Source organism: Xenopus tropicalis, chromosome 4 (genome assembly GCF_000004195.4).
Source record: "Xenopus tropicalis strain Nigerian chromosome 4, UCB_Xtro_10.0, whole genome shotgun sequence".
NCBI lineage: Eukaryota > Metazoa > Chordata > Amphibia > Anura > Pipidae > Xenopus > Xenopus tropicalis.
In genome coordinates this window covers 26,616,921-26,640,563 of record NC_030680.2, presented here as the reverse complement: position 1 = coordinate 26,640,563, position 23,643 = coordinate 26,616,921, and the positions used below count along the sequence as shown (strand labels likewise).

General features: G+C 39.8%; 1 protein-coding gene across 1 annotated transcript in view; it reads right to left on the bottom strand.

The window, feature by feature from the left end:
- The window catches only part of LOC116410388 (mucin-2-like), a 58,797-nt gene that overhangs the window by 23,718 nt on the left and 11,436 nt on the right, over positions 1-23,643 (bottom strand). Inside the window, exons 14-27 of the mRNA XM_031900753.1 lie at positions 23,154-23,248; positions 21,567-21,693; positions 20,965-21,217; positions 19,629-19,681; positions 15,908-16,008; positions 14,600-14,751; positions 11,300-11,438; positions 10,258-10,368; positions 8,943-9,122; positions 8,481-8,720; positions 7,438-7,594; positions 7,157-7,285; positions 5,437-5,581; positions 3,369-3,409 (exon numbers count right to left, since the gene is read on the bottom strand). Of these exons, the coding sequence (XP_031756613.1) occupies positions 3,369-3,409; positions 5,437-5,581; positions 7,157-7,285; positions 7,438-7,594; positions 8,481-8,720; positions 8,943-9,122; positions 10,258-10,368; positions 11,300-11,438; positions 14,600-14,751; positions 15,908-16,008; positions 19,629-19,681; positions 20,965-21,217; positions 21,567-21,693; positions 23,154-23,248 (1,923 nt within the window). The remainder of the gene's footprint in view (positions 1-3,368; positions 3,410-5,436; positions 5,582-7,156; positions 7,286-7,437; positions 7,595-8,480; positions 8,721-8,942; positions 9,123-10,257; positions 10,369-11,299; positions 11,439-14,599; positions 14,752-15,907; positions 16,009-19,628; positions 19,682-20,964; positions 21,218-21,566; positions 21,694-23,153; positions 23,249-23,643) is intronic.

Below are 23,643 nucleotides of genomic sequence, written 5' to 3'. Positions count from 1 at the left end.
TCCATAACTTAAGTCTGCTAAAAATAATTTAAATATTGAATAAACCCAATAGGCTTGTTTTGCCTCCACTAAGAATTAATTATATCTTAGTTGGGATCAAGTACAGGTACTGTTTTATTATTACAGAGAAAAGGGAATCATTTAACCATTAAATAAACCCAATAGGGCTGTTCTGCCCCTAATAAGGGGTAATTATATCTTAGTTGGGATCAAGTACAGGTACTTTTTTATTATTACAGAGAAAAGGGAATCATTTAACCATTAAATAAACCCAATAGGGCGGTTCTGCCCCCAATAAGGGGTAATTATATCTTAGTTGGGATCAAGTACAAGATACTGTTTTATTATTACAGAGAAAAGGGAATCATTTAACCATTAAATAAACCCAATAGGGCTGCTCTGCCCCTAATAAGGGGTAATTATATCTTAGTTGGGATCAAGTACAGGTACTTTTTTATTATTACAGAGAAAAGGGAATCATTTAACCATTAAATAAACCCAATAGGGCTGTTCTGCCCCAATAAGGGGTAATTATATCTTAGTTGGGATCAAGTACAGGTACTGTTTTATTATTACAGAGAAAAGGGAATCATTTAACCATTAAATAAACCCAATAGGGCTGTTCTGCCCCAATAAGGGGTAATTATATCTTAGTTGGGATCAAGTACAGGTACTGTTTTATTATTACAGAGAAAAGGGAATCATTTAACCATTAAATAAACCCAATACGGCTGCTCTGCCCCCAATAAGGGGTAATTATATCTTAGTTGGGATCAAGTACAGGTACTGTTTTATTATTACAGAGAAAAGGGAATCATTTTTAAAAATTGGAATTATTTGATTATAATGGAGTCTATGGGAGATGGCCTTTTCGTAATTAGGAAATTTCTGGATTCCAGATAAGGGATCCCATGCCTGTATATTCAGTTAAAACTCCTGCATACTGAATTCCTCCTTATTTGTAAACCTGAGAAACACGTTCCATCTGGTAGAGAAGCTGGGTTTATATATTCAGAGAGTATTATCTCTATTTAAACTGTATTTAACCAAATGTTCCTGATTACAGGTGGGTTGTAAGCATTGAAACATAGCAATTATAAACTAGTGTTATATTATATCAAATAAAAAGTAAGGTTTTTTTTTATTAATAAAATAACAGTGTTATTTGGGGAAACTATACCATTGAATATAATATTCAATGAATAAAATTTTGCATATTACAGGTATGGGACCCATTATCCAGAATGCTCAGCACCTGGGGTTTTCTAGATAAGGGATCTTTCTGTAATTTGAATCTTCTACCTTAAGTCTACTAAAAAAATTATATAAACAGTAATTAAACCCAATAGGATTGTTTTGACTCCAATAAGGATTAATTATATCTTAGTTGGGATCAAGTACAAGGTACTGTTTTATTATTACAGAGAAAAAGGAAACCATTTTTAAAAATGTGCATTATTTGATTAAAATGGAGTCTATGGGAGATGGCCTTTCTGTAATTCGGAAATTTCTGGATAATGAGTCTCTGTATAAGGGGTCCGATACCTTTATTTCATGTAATTACCTATATTTACAAGAAATTTTTTGAACAGAGCTACTGGGATGGACCAGACAGCCAGAAATTGGAAGTAAAGCAGATGCAACTGCCATCTCAACTGCAGAGGTCTACTTATGGACAACAGGCTCATCAAATTATTTTTTTAAATGAAATTTTGGAAAAAGTCACTATTAAACTTGATTGATCATCAGTATTTATGTAAGATATAACGCCACTTAACGGCTTAATTGGCATGTCACTGTAAAAAAAGTTGCAAATGAAAATCACATTGTTTATTCATTTTGACTTTTATTAAACTTGTCTGTTGAGATTTTTAAATTAAAGAGGCATTTACTAGTGCGTGACTTTTTTTTTTGTTTTTTGTCGGCAAAAACTTGATTTAGTCACGGAAAAATAACATGATTTTTGTGTGATTTATTGTGCAACAAAACCGTGACAATTTCAAATGCAAAAATCATGTGGACAACTGTGTGTCAATATGAAAAAGTTGCGTTTTTCATGTGACAAGTTTAAAAAGCTGTGGTTTTCGCAACTTTTCCTCAACTTTTTTGTTTATGCTTTTTTAATTTGGATTTTAATAAATGACTGCCATTCATGGAAATAGGTTTAGTTGTGGTTTTAAAAAAGATAAAACCAATGAATGTTAATAAATTCCCCCAAATTTCATGTACGACAAAAAAAAAAAAGTCGTGCAACACATGCGTTTCACTGATTTTTCGCTGTATGTGAATTTTCCTGTTATTTCACAAATTTTTCGGTGAAGCAAAGTGGGACAGATTCTCTCACTAGTTGTTGATGGTATCATCACAATCACTTAATTCAGTGTTTTTCAACCTTTTTTGGGCAAAGGCACACTTGTTTCATGAAAAAAATCACGAGGCACACCACCATTAGAAAATGTTAAAAAATTTAACTCTGTGCCCAGCAGCAGTGCCCCCCTAGTACATTGGTGCCCAGCAGCAGTGCCCCCTAGTACATTGGTGCCAAGAGCAGTGCCCCCCTAGTACATTGGTGCCCAGCAGCAGTGCCCCCCTAGTACATTGGTGCCAAGAGCAGTGCCCCCCTAGTACATTGGTGCCCAGCAGCAGTGCCCCCCTAGTACATTGGTGCCCAGCAGCAGTGCCCCCTAGTACATTGGTGCCAAGAGCAGTGCCCCCCTAGTACATTGGTGCCCAGCAGCAGTGCCCCCCTAGTACATTGGTGCCAAGAGCAGTGCCCCCCTAGTACATTGGTGCCCTGCCTACGGCACACCAGGCAACATCTCGCGGCACACTAGTGTGCCGCGGAACAGTGGTTGAAAAACGCTGACTTAATTAAGTTTATCACTTTTGAAGAAGCATATCTGGCCATAAATGTGTCAATAAAAAAGAAGACTATTTTATAGCACAACTATTTGCAAACTCATTTTGTCGCAAGAAAATTCGCAACTCACTAAAATTAATGCCACCATAAATTGGTACACTTGTGTAGTTAACGCGAATGATTGCAGTGATTTCTGCATACATCACTGTGTAGTAAACTTTGGCGTGACAAATATTCTGGTGCAAGAATGTTCTCTGCAATAACTTGTGGAAAGTCATAGACAATTTTAGTGGAGGTTATTAAATGGATGCCTTATTTAGAATTTTTGTATTGCATTGGGTCACTTCTTGTCTAACTCTAGACAAGTTGAATATTTTCAACTGTTTATCAGTTTATCAATTATAGAGCTTTCAATTTTAGGACAAATGCATATCTTGTATAATTTTTGCCCATCATTTATGAATAAGCATACAGCAGAAACCACATAATGTGTTTCCAATAAATTTACCTGATTCGTTGGAACATTCTTTGCCATTTTGGGTGCAATAGCTGTAAAACAAATGAAAATGAATATTTCATAACATGAAATTGCAGTAATACTAAAAATGCACTTGCATTTAACACTGTCTCGTATGATACTGTCCAATTTACTTTACTGCATTCTTAATTATCAGCTTCATTTAATGAAAGGGATAACTGGGAGCAGCATTCTGCCAGGAAGTGTTCTAGGCCAGTTTGTTGTGTAAAGGGGTAAAAGGTGAGCAATTTTAACCAAATGTAGTAAATTGCCACTTCCCAGTGATATTACATTTGTTCTCCTTTAGGATGATCTGCTATTAATTTAGCAGAAAAATGCCTTTTCTCCAGTCTAAATGGGTGTCCCCTGGAACTTTGTATAGTTATGTGTGACAAACAGTTACTATTTGCCCTCGTAAAGGACTCCTGTGAAAACAAGCCCAACTTTTTTTTATAACCTCTTGTAGTTTTTTCCATTACTTCTACCAATTTATTTACATGTCTGTTCACTTTTTCCAGCTCATTAATATCCTTTATTTGGAAAGGCACCCAAAGCTGAACTATATACTCAAGGTGAAGTCTCACCAGGTATAAAGAGGTAAAGTTATGCCTTTATCCATTGTGTTAATGCCCTTAATACTCACATTAATCCCCAAATTTTTTAATCAAAGAGACCTTCAGTACAATGCTGTATAGTGCATAACTAGAATTCAAGATTTGTTTTATCCTAATTAATAAGTTTACATTTAAGCCTTATTTGCCAAATTGCTGCTTTGTCCCCAAAACTCTTAAAATGACTCTGCAAAGTAAAAACATCCTGTATGCTTCCTGACAGTCAGGAAAACATTTTAACTAATTGACAGAAAAGTCAATTGAGCATTTATAAAAATGCCAGTTGATAAGAAATGGTTTTGAGCAGTCAAACCCAATTCTTTTTCAAGGAGAGTTTAATGGCAGCACAGGACTATGACACAGTGGGAACAAATCAGTGCTATGTTTTCCAATAATAGATCCTATGATCTTTTATCAGAAATGTTTTGAACCAGATAAGGGATCTTTCTGTAATTTCGATCACCATTTATCAACATTCAGCTTTTCATGGTTTTATAGTGTTTTGAAACCACAACTAAACTCATTTTCATTTTGTTGCATGAAAACCACAACTTTTTTGTATTGTTGTACAAAAGCCAGCCTAAAAAAAACCCCTGAAAATCTCTAAAACCATGAAGCAAAGAAAGATCTTCCACTTGTAAAAGGGACATCTGCCATTGACTTCTACATGATCTCGATAGGGTTAAGATGGCATATTACAGGTTAATCAAAGTTTTGGTGCATAATAAATCACAACAAAATTTTGTTTTTTCTATGTCAAAATCGAATTTTGTCATCATAAACCCTGAACTGAAAAAATCAAGCTTTAGTAAATGCCCCCACAAGTCTGCTAAACATCATATAAATGTTAAATAAACCCAACAGATTGTAAGCTCTACTGGGCAGGGACCTTCTTCCTACTGTGTCTCATACCACATGTGCATTTATATATATTTATTGTATTTATATATTATAACGCTTGTCTCCCTGTGTGTAATTTTGTATTTTGTAAGATTGTACAGTGCTGCGTACCCTTGTGGCGCTTTATAAATAAAGTTATACATACATACATACATACTTATTTTACATACAATAGGATTATTTTGCCACCAATAATGATTGATGCAGCTTAGGTAGGATCAAATACAAGGTTCTGTTTTATTATTAAAGAGAAAATGGAAATCATATTTAAAAATGCGAATTATAAGCATATAATGAAGTCTATAGGGGACTGCCATCCAAAGCTTTCTGTAAAATGGATTTCTGGATAAGAGAGCCCATAGCTGTATTCTGAATCAGAAATAATGCTGAAAAAAGAACATTAAGCTGTTAAAAAATCTCATATGAATCAGCCCAAAATAGTAGACTGCACGAAATTCCACAAAGCAAATTTAAAAATAATTTTCTTTAATTTTGCTTTAGTCATAATTACTCCCCCTACTAACGTCACATTGTGAAAATGTTCTTACCAAGGTAAACATATGCTTTCTCCTGGCATTTCCTCCCCAGGTTCATACTCTTTTCTGTAGTCATCATAACAGTTACACGAAGATACGCATGTCATAGACGTTTCATCGAAATAAGGCCTCTCTGCAGGGCAATCTGGATAACAACCTAGTTATGGAAATAACAGGGAGTTAACAATGACACTGTAAAAGGTATAAGAACAATCTTGTACTACAGGGATCCCCAACCTTTATTACTTGTGAGCCACAGTCAAATGTAAAAATTCACCGCACGTCCAAAAATTGTCGCCGGCGTCAAAAAAGAATAGTCGCGGGCGACAAAATAATAGCCGCGGGCGACGAAACAAGAGCCGCGCGACGAAACAAGAGCCGCGGGCGACGAAACAATAGCCGTGCGCGACGAAACAATAGCCGTGCGACAAAATAATAGCTGCGGGCGACGAAACAAGAGCCACGGGTGACGAAACAAGAGCCACGCGCGACGAAATAATAGCCGTGCGACAAAACAATAGCCGCGGGCGACGAAACAAGAGCCGCACGCGACGAAATAATAGCCGTGCGACAAAACAATAGCCGCGGGAGACGAAACAATAGCCGCGCGACAAAATAATAGCCGCGGGCGACAATTTTTTTTTGTCGCACGACATTTTCGCAGTTTCGCGAATTTTTCGCCGTTTCGCGGATCTTTTCAAAGATTCGTGAATTTTTCGGCGAAGCGAAACGGAACAGATTCGCTCATCACTACAATGCTCTCTTAATGAACTAGCACTGCATGCATTCGGCACTGCTGTATTCAAGAAGGGTGAGTGGGGGGAAGTGTCTGCTTCCACTGCCTACCCCTCCTATAAGTTGCATGTTCATAGGCACAGGACACAGCAGAGCCTTGTATATACTAAATGCCCAATGGCAGGCAGCAACAACAAGCCTGCCTTGCACTTACCAGTGCTGCTCTCTACATTTTACGCTGCACAAGATTCAAAGTGCAGCCAGACCACAGTCTTTGAAGGAGCACTAGTGATAGGCGAAATAATTTGGCAGGCATGAATTCATGGCAAATTTCTGCGTTTCGTGAAACGGGTGGCAAAATTCACCACAGAAAAAGTCGCTGTACAACAAAAAATTATGTGCATCAAAAAAATTGCCGTACATGCTGTTCTCTTGTTGCAAAAAATTGATGTATGCAGCATTTTTTTTGGGATGTGCGCCATTTTTGCAAATTTTACACCATTTCACAAATCCTTTGCAAGGTTTGCTAATTTTCTGGCGACTCAAAAGGGGACAGATTCGCTTATCAATAATGAGCACTAAGGGGCATGTTTTGTGCCACTTTGTGCTCTTACACTTCTGTATAAATTACCCCTGCTGTGTGCCATGTGCACAAGACAAAATGGTTTAGAGGACACATTGAATGATTTGTTCTTGAAGTTAATGTATAGACCAGTAATTTCAGTACCACAGACCTGCTTATGGGACAACCTTCACCAGATAATGAAAATAAGGCACATCCCTTTTGATATTTTGATAGGGGTAAAAATAAAGTTATTTTTATGCATTTTTATGTTATATGCAAGTCCATGAACCGTACAGAATATAAAACTGTAGTACAGCACATACTGCTACAAATATAGTTTAGCTAATAATAGTACTCTAATATGAGACTTCTTGGCAATTCCTTTTTAACTTTTTCTTGGCAATGTCTTTTACATGATCTATAACAACTTACCCTCCAGTCCACTTAAGTTGTTATAACACACCCCAGTAGGGTTCCTGCATGTCTTCATACATGGTGCTCCACAGGGTTTATAATGCCATTCACACTCTTCATCATGGTTGTAGAAATCACAAAATATTGCTACCAAGAAATTTTGAAAAAATTAATATGAAAAAGTCTTTTGATTTCAGCCAGCTATCCATTCTATAATTTGCTTTGTATTTCAAAACATTTTATCGTTGCTCTCGGTAATGTAAATATTTTTGGACATTGTCTGTCTATTTTTTACTTACGACACATTTTTGGAGTCCTCCATTGAACACATTCTCCAGCCTCACTGCAGGCTTGGGCGTATGCGGCCACAGCAGTGCAGGTGCATTCACAGTCACCACCAGTATCACAGGCACAAGCATCATTAACACAAGCCTCATAATAGTTAACTGGGTTCACCTATATGGAAATAAAGATCCTCATATTAGCCTGTTTTGCCCCTTTTTTTTTTCTAATGTACTGTAGATTTCTATATTTTCTCTTTGGATTGTAGTTAATGACCCCTGCTGAGTGACTAACAATATAATATTTTATAATCTTTATAAAGATTAGATAAAGGTCTTCTAATATTACAGACAGTTGTATCAATTTTTCAATAAAAGAGAAATTGTCAACTTAAAGCTGGTAGAAAATTCTCAGCTAAGCTAACAGGAGCACCAGCCCAGGGTAAAAGGTAAGAAATTAAAGTCCACCCCAGTGCTTTTCACCTTTCTTTCTCTTTAAATGATCAACTGTGCAACTTATTGGTTACAGAGATGATAAGTTTTAAAATTATCATATAAAATAAATTCCCAAATTTCCAAAATACTTAGCCACAATAGAGCTAGAACACTATATTTATTCTGTAGAATGCCTCACCATACCTGATTAGACAGCCCTAGAAGCTTTCTTTGTGTGTTTAAAAAGCAGCTGCCATTTTAGCTTGGTCAGGCTTTACTTCCTGTCTGCATCTCTGGGCTCAGATTACAGTAGAGAGGGGAGGGGGGAGGAGAGAGGAGAGAGAAGAAAGGGGGAGAATGAGAGAGGATCAAGCTCAGCATGCTCAAGCCCGAGCACTGGAGGTTTGAGCTAAGAGAAAGAAGTCTGATACCGAAGAACATGTATAGAATAGTAAGAAAGAAATGTGCTTCTTTTTACAGAGGACTTGGAGCAGCATTACTGTGAGTGCTTATGACTATATTTACATAGACCTTTCAAATAAAGCTTACTTAGTTTTAACCTTTCTTTCTCCTTTAACAGCTACATTCAATTCAAAGTAGATTCCTTTTGTTCATAATTAGCTTACCAGAGCATGACAAGAACTGAAGGTGGGGCCAGTGATTATACTGCATTGTTTCTGTGACCATGCTTTCCTATAAGGGTTAGTAGAACATGGCTCCTTGACTGCCATTGCATCTTGGCAGCTTGGTGAAAGTTTCCAGCTGTTTCCAAATTCATTTACATCCCCAACCTCAGACATACTCCTGGTCAAAAAATCATTTTCCGCATTTACATCATAGTTACCGCAAAGTCCACATGTAGTGCCCTATAAAAACATAGATATTTATAACTGAATTCATTCTTTGACAATAACACAACATACTGCATTTTATAGAGCTGTGGCTGTCGTCCTACAGTTGTAAGATATTTGTAGCACATAAAATGGATAATGATGATAATTATTGTTAGCTATTTATAGTTTTATGGCTACCCTATTTTTAAAAGAGTAAGCCACTATAAAATGCAGATATATATTACAAAACCTTACCTGAAAATCTGGAGCCAGCTTTATGTAGATGGTGGTTTTTTTGTCCCATACCAAAACAAGTCCATTAGCTGCCTCAATCACCAAGTAGATTCCCATCTGAAGAACATTGAATGGCACATACTCTCCTACCTCCCTATTAATGACCTCAACATTTTCATCGCCAAGTATTAGCTCATAGTTCTAAGAAAAAATAAAATACATGAACTGCTAAAAATGCTTCCAATCATTTTCATCCACAAACAATGCAATGTAATGTTGCAAAATCATTTAATAATATCAGAATTAAAACGATTTTTAGAAAGAAACCAATATTCAAGTCTAGAGAGAGATAACTTTGCAAAGAAAAATTGCATTTTTATTTTTTTTTTTAAAATAAACTGGGGTCTTACTATTAGTGATGAGAGAATCTTTCAAAAGATTGGCGAAACGGCAAAAAATTCGGGAAACGACAAAAATGTCACGTGGAAAAATATTGTCGTGACTATTCTTTTGATGCCTGCGACTATTCTTGCAACAATTTTTGGACACTCAACTATTCTTGCGACAATTTTGGCCACGCAACTATTCTTTTGACGCCTCGACTATTCTTTCAACAATTTTGGCCACGCGACTATTCTTTTGATGCCACGACTATTCTTGTGACAATTTTTGGACGCTCAACTATTCTTGTGACAATTTTTGGGCGCACGGCGAATTTTTTCATCCGTTTAGAGAAACAATCCGCCAATGACGAAATGCGGAAATTCATGCCTGGCGAAACATTTCGCCCATCACTACTTACTATCACTAGCTGAAGGTTTTGAGAGGTAGGTAATACATTTTTTATCTTTATAAAGATGGCACGAAAAAGCATTTGGGTTCATTATTCACTACACTCCATCACTACAGCTTCACAACAAAAGCAGCCTATTAGAGCATAAAGATGAAAGAAAATGTTTTTATGCTCACTGACTTATGGCTTAGTTGTAATTATTGCTATTAGTGCTCTAAACCTCACAAATGATAGAGGCAAGCACACTGGTTTCCAACGGGAGACTCGCCCTTTCCATTAAAATATTTTATTGTAAGCTGAAAAGGTGCAAATGACGTGCACAAGCGGATGGTGTCCACAATGGTATCCTTCCTCAGGTGTAAAATGAATAAACATAACCTTATCCACTCCTTCATAAAGATACCACGTTCTGGAGGAAGACATATTTTGTATGCTGCATATGAGAAGTGATTATATAGAAACAGCCAAGGAGAGGTAGTGAGGGTTGCATCCATAAGCTACAATGATTTACAATACAAATGGAGAAAACTATTAGCTACTTACCCCTAGGAAAACCTTGATGGATTTTGAGCAGGTGGTACCAGTAGTACCACATGGAATATTTTCTGTGATTACTCGGAAGGTTCCCGCAGTAGTATCATTTGAGCAGAAATCCTAGAAAATGCATAGATCTTACTAGACTTTAAGCAAGCAGAAGATTTTACAGTACATTCAAGTTTGTGGAAGATGTATAAGTATCAAAACTACTGCTGCAATGGGTTATGTAGAAGTAGTGGTTTGTAGCAATAGCAAGACAATCTTAATTCGATTTCTAATTTGGACATTTAGAAAGATGGGAATAGCAATTCATGATTTGTTATGCATACTAGCTGTTTTGTGTCCAGCATAAGCTTCCATCATCTTGTTGTTTATTGTTGCTCATTAGAAGTGAACTCCCTCTGCTGGCTATTTGCTGTATATGCAGGTATCCATTTCAGTGTAATCCCTGACCCTTTGGAACCACCATACTTCTGACATGTGACCTATTACAGTGCATTGTGGGAGCCTAGACTCCATTTTGTAGAGACACTGTTGTACATAATTTCTGCCAGCATTCTTGTATCTATGTTGCAGTTGTTTAATCAATGCAGTTGTTTCTGTTTGTTTATTGCAATTCACTTATTGAATTTCATTCTGTTTGTTTCAGTTTCACCTTCTTTCGCAATCATCCAGTAAAGTTCAAAAGACACTCTTGGTCTCTTTTATTGAAGTGTGGGAAGGTTTAGCTGTATGTCAAGCTACACAATACCTAAGGGTAACATGTGGTGAGGACAGAACACTAGCTGAAAATGAATACTGTATGAAGATGCCATTACTGCCCATTGTTAATATGCCAAGATGTGTTAATTAAAGTACATGTGATCCCAGCCTCTGAAAACACATCTATTATTTCTTATAAATGTATATCTTTCAATGTTTGTATAAAGAAACATGGCCATACAGAGTTTTGTATACAAACTGCGACATAGCCATAGTGATATGATGTTCTCAAATAGATCACAAAGTCAAAAACCGGACAGCTAAGAGATATGAGAAAATACAATACCTGAGCTAAGGTATATTGGCAGTTTCCACTGAACTGATATCTTTTGTTATCGAATGTGACATAGTGACCGTCTCCGTACGCAGTACAGGTACCCAGGCATGTGTTATCTGTGCAATCCCACATTCTATTTCTGCAAATACTGCATAAAAGAATTAGTGAATGTTATAAGGGTGAAATAATATTGATGCACCGTATTTTCATAAAAAAATGTAGTTCCTGAAACGGCTTAATAATAATTATAATTATTCAGTTATGTTCTATTTTTCATTTTTTACCATTTCTCAAAGTAATGTATTATAAATGTATTGATTTAGTTTCTCCCTCTATAGTTTTCCAGTAGCAGTTGAGTATAGCAGGCCATACACAGTAAGATCTGCTCATTTGGTTAGGTTCCCAAATAAACGTTTGTGTGAATCTTTGTGTGACTTGGCCACCTACATTTTGGGTCAATGATAGTAATGTGTTTTTATACCAGGCATGGATTTGCAGCGAATTTCCACATTTCGCCATTGGCGAACTGTTTGGCAAAACTTCAGCAAAAATTAGGAGTGGTAAAATTCATTGCACATCAAAAACATCAAGTCAAGTTGTGCTGTCATGTCAAAATAGGCGTGGCAAAATGGGCATTAGAGATGTAGCGAACCTCACAAAAAAAGTGCGAACTTTGCAAACCCCATAGACTTCAATGAGAAGGCGAACTTTAAAACCTAGAAAAGCCATTTATGGCCAGAAAACTGATTTTAAAGTTGTTTAAAGGGTGCCACGACCTGGACAGTGGCATGCAGGAGGGGGATCAAGGGCAAAAATTTCTCTGAAAAATACGTTGTTGACACAGCGTTGCGTTTTGTGCTGTAAAGGGCTGAAATCACACTACATTTCTAAACTTGTGTAATAAACTGCTTTTACAAGGACTATTGGGTTACAGCAGATCAGCAGGACAGCTGCCCACAGCAGCTACATACAGAGCAGTAGAAAGTAGATTACTAGTCAGCAAAGCTACCTAAACTGCCCCTCAAATCCCTGCACAGCTCTCTCCCTATGCTAACTCATCAAGCACACACAGGCAGAATGTAAAATGGCTGCTGGGCTTCGGTTTATATATGGAAGGGAGTGGTCCAGGAGGGAGAGCTGCCTGATTGGCTGCCATGTATCTGCTGGCTCTGGGGTGAGAGGTGAAAATTTGGCTCCAGCTAAGGCGAACCCAAAATTGCAACCATCGCTAAAAGTTTGCGAACTTGTGAACACCCGATTTTCGTGCGAATTAGTTCGCCAGCGAACAGTTTGCTACATCTCTAATGGGCATGTCAAAAAAAGACGCAGGTGACAAAAACAAGACAAGGGCGACAAAAAAGTTGCATGACAAACGTATTTTGCAGAGTTTTTGCCATTTTGCATATTTTCTTGTGGTTTTGCAAATTTTATGGAGAAGCAAAACGGGACAGATTTGCTCATCTCTAATCATTGGAGCTGATCCAATCATTTGTCACCCAGGCCAACAATCAAATAATAATGGGTCTGGTACAGAGAAACTTCTACAAGTGACACATTAGTTAGGATGGATACATTTTTTTTTCCCTTTTTGCGAATCTGAGCTAGAATTTTGTCATATATTTTTTACATGGGAAAAATAATGTGAGAAAAAATGCCCCTTGACTCCCATGCATATGGCACGAGAAAAAAAAAAACCTTAGGAAAAAAAAGCCCATAAACTCCAGTGCTTTTGGCAAAATTTTGCTTTTTTGAATAATTTTCTGCATTTACACAATTTTTCTGGGAAAGTGGAATTGTAGGATGTAGGATAAATGGATTTCAAACTACTACTAACACATTATGAAAGAAGAATCCTAATTGGAGACATCAACAACATTCCAAGGCATTATCTTTAAAGGGATACTGTTGTGATTTTTATGGTGTACTTTTCATTTCTAAATTACATTATTTACAAAATATATATACCCCAACCCTGCCCCTTTAAGGATAGCCTTGCAGCTAAGAAGGTATTTATTCGCTTAATCACTGAATGGTTTCTTTGGAATAGGTCATGCCATATAGAGAGAAAAGCAGGTATGGTCTTTCTCCCCCCAAAGAAAATATATTCTCTTTTTTCGCTAGGTTAGGACTGACGCAAGGACACTGCCTTGACGGGGCGCGTCAGCTTATGCATACTTTGTACAAACCGTGTAACTAAACGTGTCTCTTTTTACTAAAATGCAGACATTTTTCCTTCAGTGTGTGCAAAATTGGTTTTTAATTTTCTCTTGAAGCTTTATAATGGAGTGCTGGGGTAATGTGTATATACTGTATATATATATATATATATATATATATATATATATATATATATATATATATACATACAAATAATTGACTCATTGAAAATAATTGACCATTTAGCATTTTATTCTTGAACCAACAAATTTATTTTTTTAGCTGTAATATTGGTGTGTAGGCGCCATCTCATCGCATTGTGCCTGAGTCTGAGCTTTCAGAAGGAGCCAGCGCTACACATTAGAACTGCTTTCAGGTAACCTATTGTTTCTCCTACTCCCATGTAGCTGGAGGAGTCCCAAGCCGGACTTGGATTTCTTACTATTGAGTGCTATTCTGATACCTACTGGGAGCTGTTATCTTGCTCCCTTCCCATTATTTTGCTGATAGGCTGCTGGGATGGGTGGGCTATCACTCCAACTTGCAGCTCAGTAGCAAAGTGTGACTGAATCAGAGCACAGGTCACATGGCTGTGGCACCCTGGGAAATGAAGAATATGGCTAGCCCCATGAGAAATTCCAAAATTAAATATAAAAAAATCTGTTGATTTTTGAGTTTTTGAAAAATGGATTACAATGCAGGATTCTGCTGGAGAAGCTCTATTAACTGATGGTTTCCCATGACAGTATTCCTTTAAAGAATTTTATACCAACTTAATTATTAATCAGTGATGTATGCTAAACCCTTCTTAAACCTTGTTAACCAGCATTGTTTTATGTTTCCTGGGAGGAATGTGACTATGGGTTACTAAACTTGTACAACCTTATAGTCATTTGAAAAGTGATGTGTAAAATGAGTGGGCATCATTGTCTGAAATTCAGGTCAGTGGACTGTATTGATGAGGGAAACAACTTTTTCCCCACTCATCATTAGTGGACTGCCATTGTTAAGTGTTAGCAACAGCAACAGGCAACCTTTAACCTGTAGTAGTAGTAGTTCTGAAACAGCTACAGTTCTATAAAAAGACCTTTCTTTATAAAAACTTTACTGTAAAAATGTACTTTTAGATTTTTTAGTCTTTATGCTACTCACCAGGTGTTGCACTGCACCTTTATCTTTTCTCCAGGAGAATAGAATTCATCATTATATACACAAGGACAGTCACTCTCCTGAATGCAGTTTCCTTTGTCATCAAGCATCAATCCACTAGGGCACATGCAGCCAGATATACATTTTGTACTGTACTGTGAGGTATAATAAAAACAATAGTTATTTTATTGAATTCTAAACTGGTAAAACAATTATTAACATGACTTACATAGAGCCATAATAGGAAACAATACCTTTCTGAGATAGAAAATAATTCTAATCTTTGCTAAACCTGTTTCTACTTGTATTCTGGGATTAGATATGTTTATGTCAGCTATATAGGCAAAAGTCCAGGTGTGTCTGGACAATTCTGTGCATAGTAAAGTTCCACCAGCACACCCATACGTCTTATTTTAATGACTCGGTGCTCGGTCTAGAGCAGGGGTCCCAACCTTTCTTACTTGTGAGCCAGAGTCAAATATAAAAAGACTTGGAGAGCAACACAAGCATCATAAACATTCATGGAGGTGCCAAATAAGGGCTGTGATTGGCTATTAGGCAGCCTCTATGCACACTATCAGCTTACAGGGGCTTTATTTGGTAGGAAATCTTGTTTTTATTCAACCAAAACTTGCCCCCAAGTCAGGAATTCAAAATAACTACCTCGTTTGGAGGCACTGAGAGCAACATCCAAGGGGCTGGGGAGCAACATGTTGTCCCCGACTCACTGGTTGGGGATCACTGGTCTAGAGGGTCAGCACCTTCAAATACGGAATGCGAAGCATTTTGTCGGCACAACAGGTACAATGCAAGCGGGGCTTACCCCTGCGTGTTTATTTCAAGTGCAACTTCGCTAAAAATAAAAACGTATGGGTAAGCCCCGCTTGCATTGTTCCTGTTGTTCCAGCCAAATTCTGTACATTTCTGTGTCCATCTGGATATGCCGGTAGCAAATTGAGTTATCACTTGTACTATTACTTAAAGTAATATTTGCAAATACTCTTTTCCAATGTATGCCACTGTAGCTATCAGGCATTGCAGAGACTGGATAAGATTGAAGGCTTACATGTTAGAATGGGTATGGTGGGTCATGGGGTGGTCATAGGGCAACAGCAGTAAGATAAGTGATGTAAAATATGGCTAAAATAAGGCATACAAATTTAATCAGAACTTTATTTTTTTTTACTATGGAGGGTGAATGGACAATGGAAAGATTTTAGACCAAGCATAATTAGCATGTAGTGACTTTTTTTTTTCTCCTAGATGGACTTTGGGCATTATATCATGACACATTAGAGTATAATCCCTTACACATTCTTTGTCAAATGTTGAACAACTCTTCTGGCATTCAGATCCTTTGGTTTCTGCAGAGGTGTTGGAGCAGTTGAAATAGACCAAAGGATATTCACACTCTAAGAGAAACAGACATCCACAGTAGTTAGCATAAATATAGTATTTGTTGAACAGAGGGATGTAGTACATGTACAGTACACTCAACAATATCTTTATATAAAGGGTAAATTATGCAATGATATATTTTGATGTACAGGCCTAGTGTTGGGCCCCAGATTCATAGTAACATAGTAAGTTGGGTTGAAAAAAGACATACGTCCATCACGTTCAACCATAATGCCTATATATAACCTGCCTAACTACTAGTTATAATTATCTATTCTTCATATCGTTCCTTGCTGGGAATCTGTCATGTGATCCAGTGTAAGAAACCACATAAAGAAATGCATCCTGTTCTTTTCAATGAGTTTGTACGCACTCTGTTGCAGGGTAATACTGAATGCAGGTAGAATGCAACTTGATGCGCTCCACCTGAGTTCCTTGAATTTCTGTAGCAGAGTGAGTACAAACTCATTGAAAGAACAGGTTGCATTTACTCCTGAATTCCTTTGTGGTGAAATAAATGAAAAAGTCCAAATTTCAGACTTCTAAAAGTACGATCAGATAAAATCTGATATTTTCTGATGTGCGCTAAAAGTATGAACATTTCAGATCATGGTTGTACAAAAATATAGTGGTACGATCCGAAAGTTCAGAAATGTTGGTATCCGAACGATCGGAAAAGACTCAAAAAACTTTCTGACTTTGAACCTTCTCTGCATGTTTTGGAAGCCTCCCATAGGGCTCAATGGCACTCTGCAGCTCCAACCTGGCCCAAGGAAAGTCTCCCATAGGGCTCAAGGGCACTCTGCAGCTCCAACCTGGCCCAAGGAAAGTCTCCCATAGGGCTCAATGGCACTCTGCAGCTCCAACCCGGCCCAAGGAAAGTCTCCCATAGGGCTCAATGGCACTCTGCAGCTCCAACCCGGCCCAAGGAAAGTCTCCCATAGGGCTCAATGGCACTCTGCAGCTCCAACCTGGCCCAAGGAAAGTCTCCCATAGGGCTCAAGGGCACTCTGCAGCTCCAACCTGGCCCAAGGAAAGTCTCCCATAGGGCTCAATGGCACTCTGCAGCTCCAACCCGGCCCAAGGAAAGTCTCCCATAGGGCTCAATGGCACTCTGCAGCTCCAACCCGGCCCAAGGAAAGTCTCCCATAGGGCTCAATGGCACTCTGCAGCTCCAACCTGGCCCAAGGAAAGTCTCCCATAGGGCTCAATGGCACTCTGCGGCTCCAACCTGGCCCAAGGAAAGTCTCCCATAGGGCTCAATGGCATTCTGCAGCTCCAACTTGGCCCAAGGAAAGCCTCCCATAGGGCTCAATGGCACTCTGCAGTTCCAACCTGGCCCAAGGAAAGTCTCCCATAGGGCTCAATGGCACTCTGCAGCTCCAACCTGGCCCAAGGAAAATCTCCCATAGGGCTCAATGGCACTCTGCAGTTCCAACCTGGCCCAAGGAAAGTCTCCCATAGGGCTCAATGGCACTCTGCAGCTCCAGCCTGGCCCAAGGAAAGTCTCCCATAGGGCTCACTGGCACTCTGCAGCTCCAACCCGGCCCAAGGAAAGTCTCCCATAGGGCTCAATGGCACTCTGCAGCTCCAACCTGGCCCAAGGAAAGTCTCCCATAGGGCTCAATGGCACTGTGCAGCTCCAACCTGGCCCAAGAAAAGTCTCCCATAGGGTTCAATGGCACTCTGCAGCTCCAACCTGGCCCAAGGAAAGTCTCCCATAGGGCTCAATCGCACTCTGCAGCTCCAACCTGGCCCAAGGAAAGTCTCCCATAGGGCTCAATCGCACTCTGCAGCTCCAACCCGGCCCAAGGAAAGTCTCCCATAGGGCTCAATGGCACTCTGCAGCTCCAACCTGGCCCAAGGAAAGTCTCCCATAGGACTCAATGTCACTCTGCAGCTCCAACCTGGCCCAAGGAAAGTCTCCCATAGGGATTCAATGGCACTCTGCAGCTCCAACCCGGCCCAAGGAAAGTCTCCCATAGGGCTCAATGGCACTCTGCAGCTCCAACCCGGCCCAAGGAAAGTCTCCCATAGGGCTCAATGGCACTCTGCAGCTCCAACCTGGCCCAAGGAAAATCTCCCATAGGAATCAATGGCACTCTGCAGCTCCAACCTGGCCCAAGGAAAGTCTCCCATAGGAATCAATGGCACTCTGCAGCTCCAACCCGGCCCAAGGAAAGTCTCCCATAGGAATCAATGGCACTCTGCAGCTCCAACCCGGCCCAAGGAAAGTCTCCCATAGGAATCAATGGCACTCTGCAGATCCAACCCGGCCCAAGGAAAGTCTCCCATAGGCCTCAATGGCACTCTGCAGCTCCAACCCGGCCCAAGGAAAGTCTCCCATAGGCCTCAATGGCACTCTGCAGCTCCAACCTGGCCCAAGGAAAGTCTCCCATAGGGCTCAATGGCACTCTGCAGCTCCAACCTGGCCCAAGGAAAGTCTCCCACAGGGCTCAATCGCACTCTGCAGTTCCAACCCGGCCCAAGGAAAGTCTCCCATAGGGCTCAATGCCACTCTGCAGCTCCAACCTGGCCCAAGGAAAGTCTCCCATAGGGCTCAATGGCACTCTGCAGCTCCAACCTGGCCCAAGGAAAGTCTCCCATAGGGCTCAATGTCACTCTGCAGCTCCAACCTGGCCCAAGGAAAGTCTCCCATAGGGCTCAATGGCACTCTGCAGCTCCAGCCTGGCCCAAGGAAAGTCTCCCATAGGGCTCAATGGCACTCTGCAGCTCCAACCCGGCCCAAGGAAAGTCTCCCATAGGACTCAATGGCACTCTGCAGCTCCAACCTGGCCCAAGGAAAATCTCCCATAGGAATCAATGGCACTCTGCAGCTCCAACCTGGCCCAAGGAAAGTCTCCCATAGGAATCAATGGCACTCTGCAGCTCCAACCCGGCCCAAGGAAAGTCTCCCATAGGAATCAATGGCACTCTGCAGATCCAACCCGGCCCAAGGAAAGTCTCCCATAGGCCTCAATGGCACTCTGCAGCTCCAACCCGGCCCAAGGAAAGTCTCCCATAGGCCTCAATGGCACTCTGCAGCTCCAACCCGGCCCAAGGAAAGTCTCCCATAGGGCTCAATGGCACTCTGCAGCTCCAACCTGGCCCAAGGAAAGTCTCCCATAGGGCTCAATGGCACTCTGCAGCTCCAACCTGGCCCAAGGAAAGTCTCCCATAGGGCTCAATGGCACTCTGCAGCTCCAACCCGGCCCAAGGAAAGTCTCCCATAGGGCTCAATGGCACTCTGCAGCTCCAACCTGGCCCAAGGAAAGTCTCCCATAGGGCTCAATGGCACTCTGCAGCTCCAACCTGGCCCAAGGAAAGTCTCCCATAGGCCTCAATGACACTCTGCAGCTCCAGCCTGGCCCAAGGAAAGTCACGATACCGAAGCTTGAATGAATTTCGAAGCTTTCGTACTTGTTGCGACAAATACGATTTTGTCGCACAAATTGTCGCAAAGTACAAAAAAGTAGTGCAAATTAACGAAAAAAATTGCAGAAAATATGCACAGTTCTAAAAGTTAGAAAAAATAGGAATTTTTAGTATTCGGACTCAATCGTACATTGATAAATGGGTCCCTTATAGTGCCATTCACCGGTTTATTTCATAAGTTATTGCTCTTCATAAGTACCTTTTTGTATTGGTTTTTTTCCAATGCAGTCCAGCTTTCCATTTGTACACGTGCTGTAATAAAATAGGCAAGTAAAATAAATTTAAACACATACATGATATGCCTGTACCAATTAAATTGTGCCTTTAATATCAGCCCTGTTAATGTAGGGATACCCAACAATGTAATGTGTGCATCTTAAGAAGTACAGGCGTTTCAGTTCCTGCCTGGCAGGATGGTGTTGAAAATAGTGGGAAAGCTTAGAGAAGCCACATAAATTCCATATGATACAGAAAGGCTCAAGTTACCATCTGGTCATACAGAAAATGGAACTAGATTGATTTGTGAGTTAAATGTACCAAATCTTAAGATATAGCAAACAAGGGAAAGTTGTGCTCACTGCTAAATTCCTAACTATTATGTGGGGATGCAATGAGGCCGTGACCACAAAATTCATACAGACAACAACAAGAGATCCTCTGCACTCACCCATTATCAATATATATAGGGCGTTAAGACATTCTGTGCATTAAGCTACCAAGAAATGTCCTCCCCATTAAGCAAAACAGGGATTGTTTGTCCATATATTGCAATATACTTCAAGCTGGCCAACTACGTCAGTATTCCGATTCATTAAGAATTCTACTGCTTCAGTTTTGCCTGCAATTTACTTGCTTTAAAGGTTATAAAATGTCCAAATAGGTTCCTTTTTATTGGCTGCACTGGGATCACCTGACTGTAGCTGGGAAGGGTGGGAGCTACAACATGGAGCTGGCCACTGCTCCTGTATAAACTATAGCAAACAAGGTAAAGTTGTGCTCACCACTAAATTTTAAATCATTAGGCGGGGGTGCAATGAGGCTGTGACCGCAAAATTCATACAGACAGAAAAAAGAGATCCTCTGCACTCACCCATTATCAATATATATAGGGCATTAAGACATTAAGCTACCAATATATGCCCACCACTTTAAACAAAACAGGGATTGTTTGTCAGCCCCTGTGTTAAATGTATATCAAAGCAGTAAAATTCTTAATAAATCAGATTAAAGTGAGTGTAGGACTGGCTAGAAGGGATGACTTTGACGTAGTTGGCCAGCTTGAAGTATATTGCAATATATGAACAACTAAACCCTGTTTTGCTTAAAGGGGAGGGCATTGCTTGGTAGCTTAATGCACAGAATGTCTTAATTCCAATATACAGTATATTAATAATGGGTGAGTGCAGAGGACCTCATCTTGCATATCTTATAATTCACCCAATAAAGAAGGTTCAGGTCCAGAAGTTCCAGAAGAAGGTTTGCTGCTGTTGAAGGGTTTGCTGCACTGTACTGATTTTTTACATAATGTGACTTACCATACTGCACCTTTTTCATGGATCACCTGTCCTGGTGGTACTGTTGCCCCGTTGTTAAAACAGGGGCAAAGACTTGGAGGGACACAATTCCCAGTGTCATCCAGATAGGTTCCATCCTTGCAGATACAGCCATCAACGGGCACAAATGATACATCATAGGTATAATCAGGCTCACTGATTGAACGGCATGTGGGCTGGAAGGTACTGATCGTGTAATTGTAGGTGAAAGATGTAGGGCAGTTGGTAAAGTTGCCTGTTGTAACAAAAATATGTTTAGGCAGTTATATTCCGACACAGCCATTTCTGTAACAGCTAATGATATTATTATGGTTAGGAAGACTTGGACTCTGATCATGGGGTTAGAATATTAACAGGCTCATTGTCAACAACAATTACTTAGTCTAAAATGATTTATCTACTAATATTCCTCAATTTGTGCAAAAAAGTTTGTGTATTTGTCCATTATCACCGCATTTTTATTTTTCTGTGTTGAAAGATGCAATTATATTTTGCCATGGTGGCCTTCGTGTGGTTATGACATTGGACCCCAGTCCCTCTTGTATTTACTTCCCTGTAGTGCTTTCAAATTCATGGAAACTTACTGCATACTGATGTTCTCCAGTCTTTCAAGTATATTCCTTCTCTGGAGCAGGCATAAACATAGGATGAAAGGGCTGTACACATGCAGTTCTCTGTATTTTCACGGTTACAAGTGTCAAACAAACAGGTCTGAAATGAGAAGAATTTAACTTGGTTACTCTGCACAATATTTGAGAAATAGGGTCAATTATGAGCATTTCATCAGCCAGACATAATATTTATATATATATATATATATATACAGGTATAGGATCCCTTATCCGGAAACCCATTATCCAGAAAGTTCCGTATTACAGAAAGGCCATCTCCCATAGACTCCATTTTAAACAAATGACTCTAATTTTTATATATGATTTCCTTTTTCTCTGTAATAATAAAACAGTACCTGTACTTGATCCCAACTAAGATATAATTACCCCTTATTGGGGGCAGAACAGCCCTATTGGGTTTATTTAATGGTTAAATGATTCCCTTTTCTCTGTAATAATAAAACAGTACCTGTACTTGATCCCAACTAAGATATAATTACCCCTTATTGGGGGCAGAACAGTCCTATTGGGTTTATTTAATGGTTAAATGATTCCCTTTTCTCTGTAATAATAAAACAGTACCTGTACTTGATCCCAACTAAGATATAATTACCCCTTATTGGGGGCAGAACAGCCCTATTGGGTTTATTTAATGGTTAAATGATTCCCTTTTCTCTGTAATAATAAAACAGTACCTGTACTTGATCCCAACTAAGATATAATTACCCCTTATTGGGGGCAGAACAATCCTATTGGGTTTATTTCACGTATAAATGATTTTTTTTAGTAAACTTAAATCATGGAGATCCAAACTATGGACAGATCACTTATCTGGAAGACCCCAGGTCCCGGGCATTGTGGATAACAGGTCCCATACCTGTATATTAATTCCAAATACAAGTAACAATAACAATAAAATTGTAGCTTCACAGAGCAGTAGTTGGTTGGCTGCTGTGTCATCTAAAAGTTGGAAATACTATAAAAATAAATAATAAATACAATTAAAAAGTTGCTTAGAACTGGCCATTTTATATACTAACATACTAAAGGTTTACTTAAAGGTGAACCACCCCTTTAAATGATTAGATGATCTAACTTGCTTGATATGTTATGGTTTACTAAATAGGAATCACCTAAGAGCAGGGTCAGACTGGGGGTGTAGAGCCCATTGGGGCTGCCGCCTCAGGGGCCCCGCACCCCCCAAGACACCCCCGTTGGTCGTGTCCCCCACTCCACCCCTCCAGGGGCTCGCGCTGTGCCCAATTATCCCCTGCAGGGGCCCCGGCCACCCACCTGACATCCCCCCTCTGAAAGTGAAATGCATCAAGGGAGGACTGGGCCACCGGGTTATCGGGAAAAAACCCGGTGGGCCCCGGCGACCCAGCCCTGATCCCTCTTACCACTTCCCCCCCCCCCCGGCGGCCGGGGCCCACTGGGTTTTTTCCCGGTAACCTGGTGGCCCAGTCCGACCCTGCCTAAGAGAAGATATGATTGGCCAGTAAAAATATACTAAGCTGACTTAACTGCTTTCCACATTTACTGTATATATGTAACATTTACCTTATAATAGTAAGTTGGGTCCACTGATTTGTGACAGGCAGAGAAGGGCCCTTCGGTGTCCTTCAACATGGAGCACCAGTGGGAAGCATATCGTTCTGGAAAGATAAAAAAATTGCCTCTATTTCACATAATGACAACAGGAGAATTATTAATATTTTAAAGGGGACCTGTCACCCTAAGAAATAATTCCAGATTGTTTTCAATTGTGTTTGTCAAGCAAAATAAACTTTACTTACACCATATAAATTAGTTTAATCTTATTTTTTTTCAGCCTTGGAATTCACAGTTGTAGTAAGCAGGCAGGTGCCATTTTGTGGACACTGTTATTAAGGCAAGCTTTGCATCCTGCCAAAATCTTGTTTCTCTGCCAGTATGGGGGGACCTGATGCCCATGTCTATGCACCAGTTACAAAATTAGATTGTGAGGAGGGAGGGGGAATGTGAGGAGTGCAGCAACATCTAAGAAGTTCTGAATTGAAAGTGAAAGTAA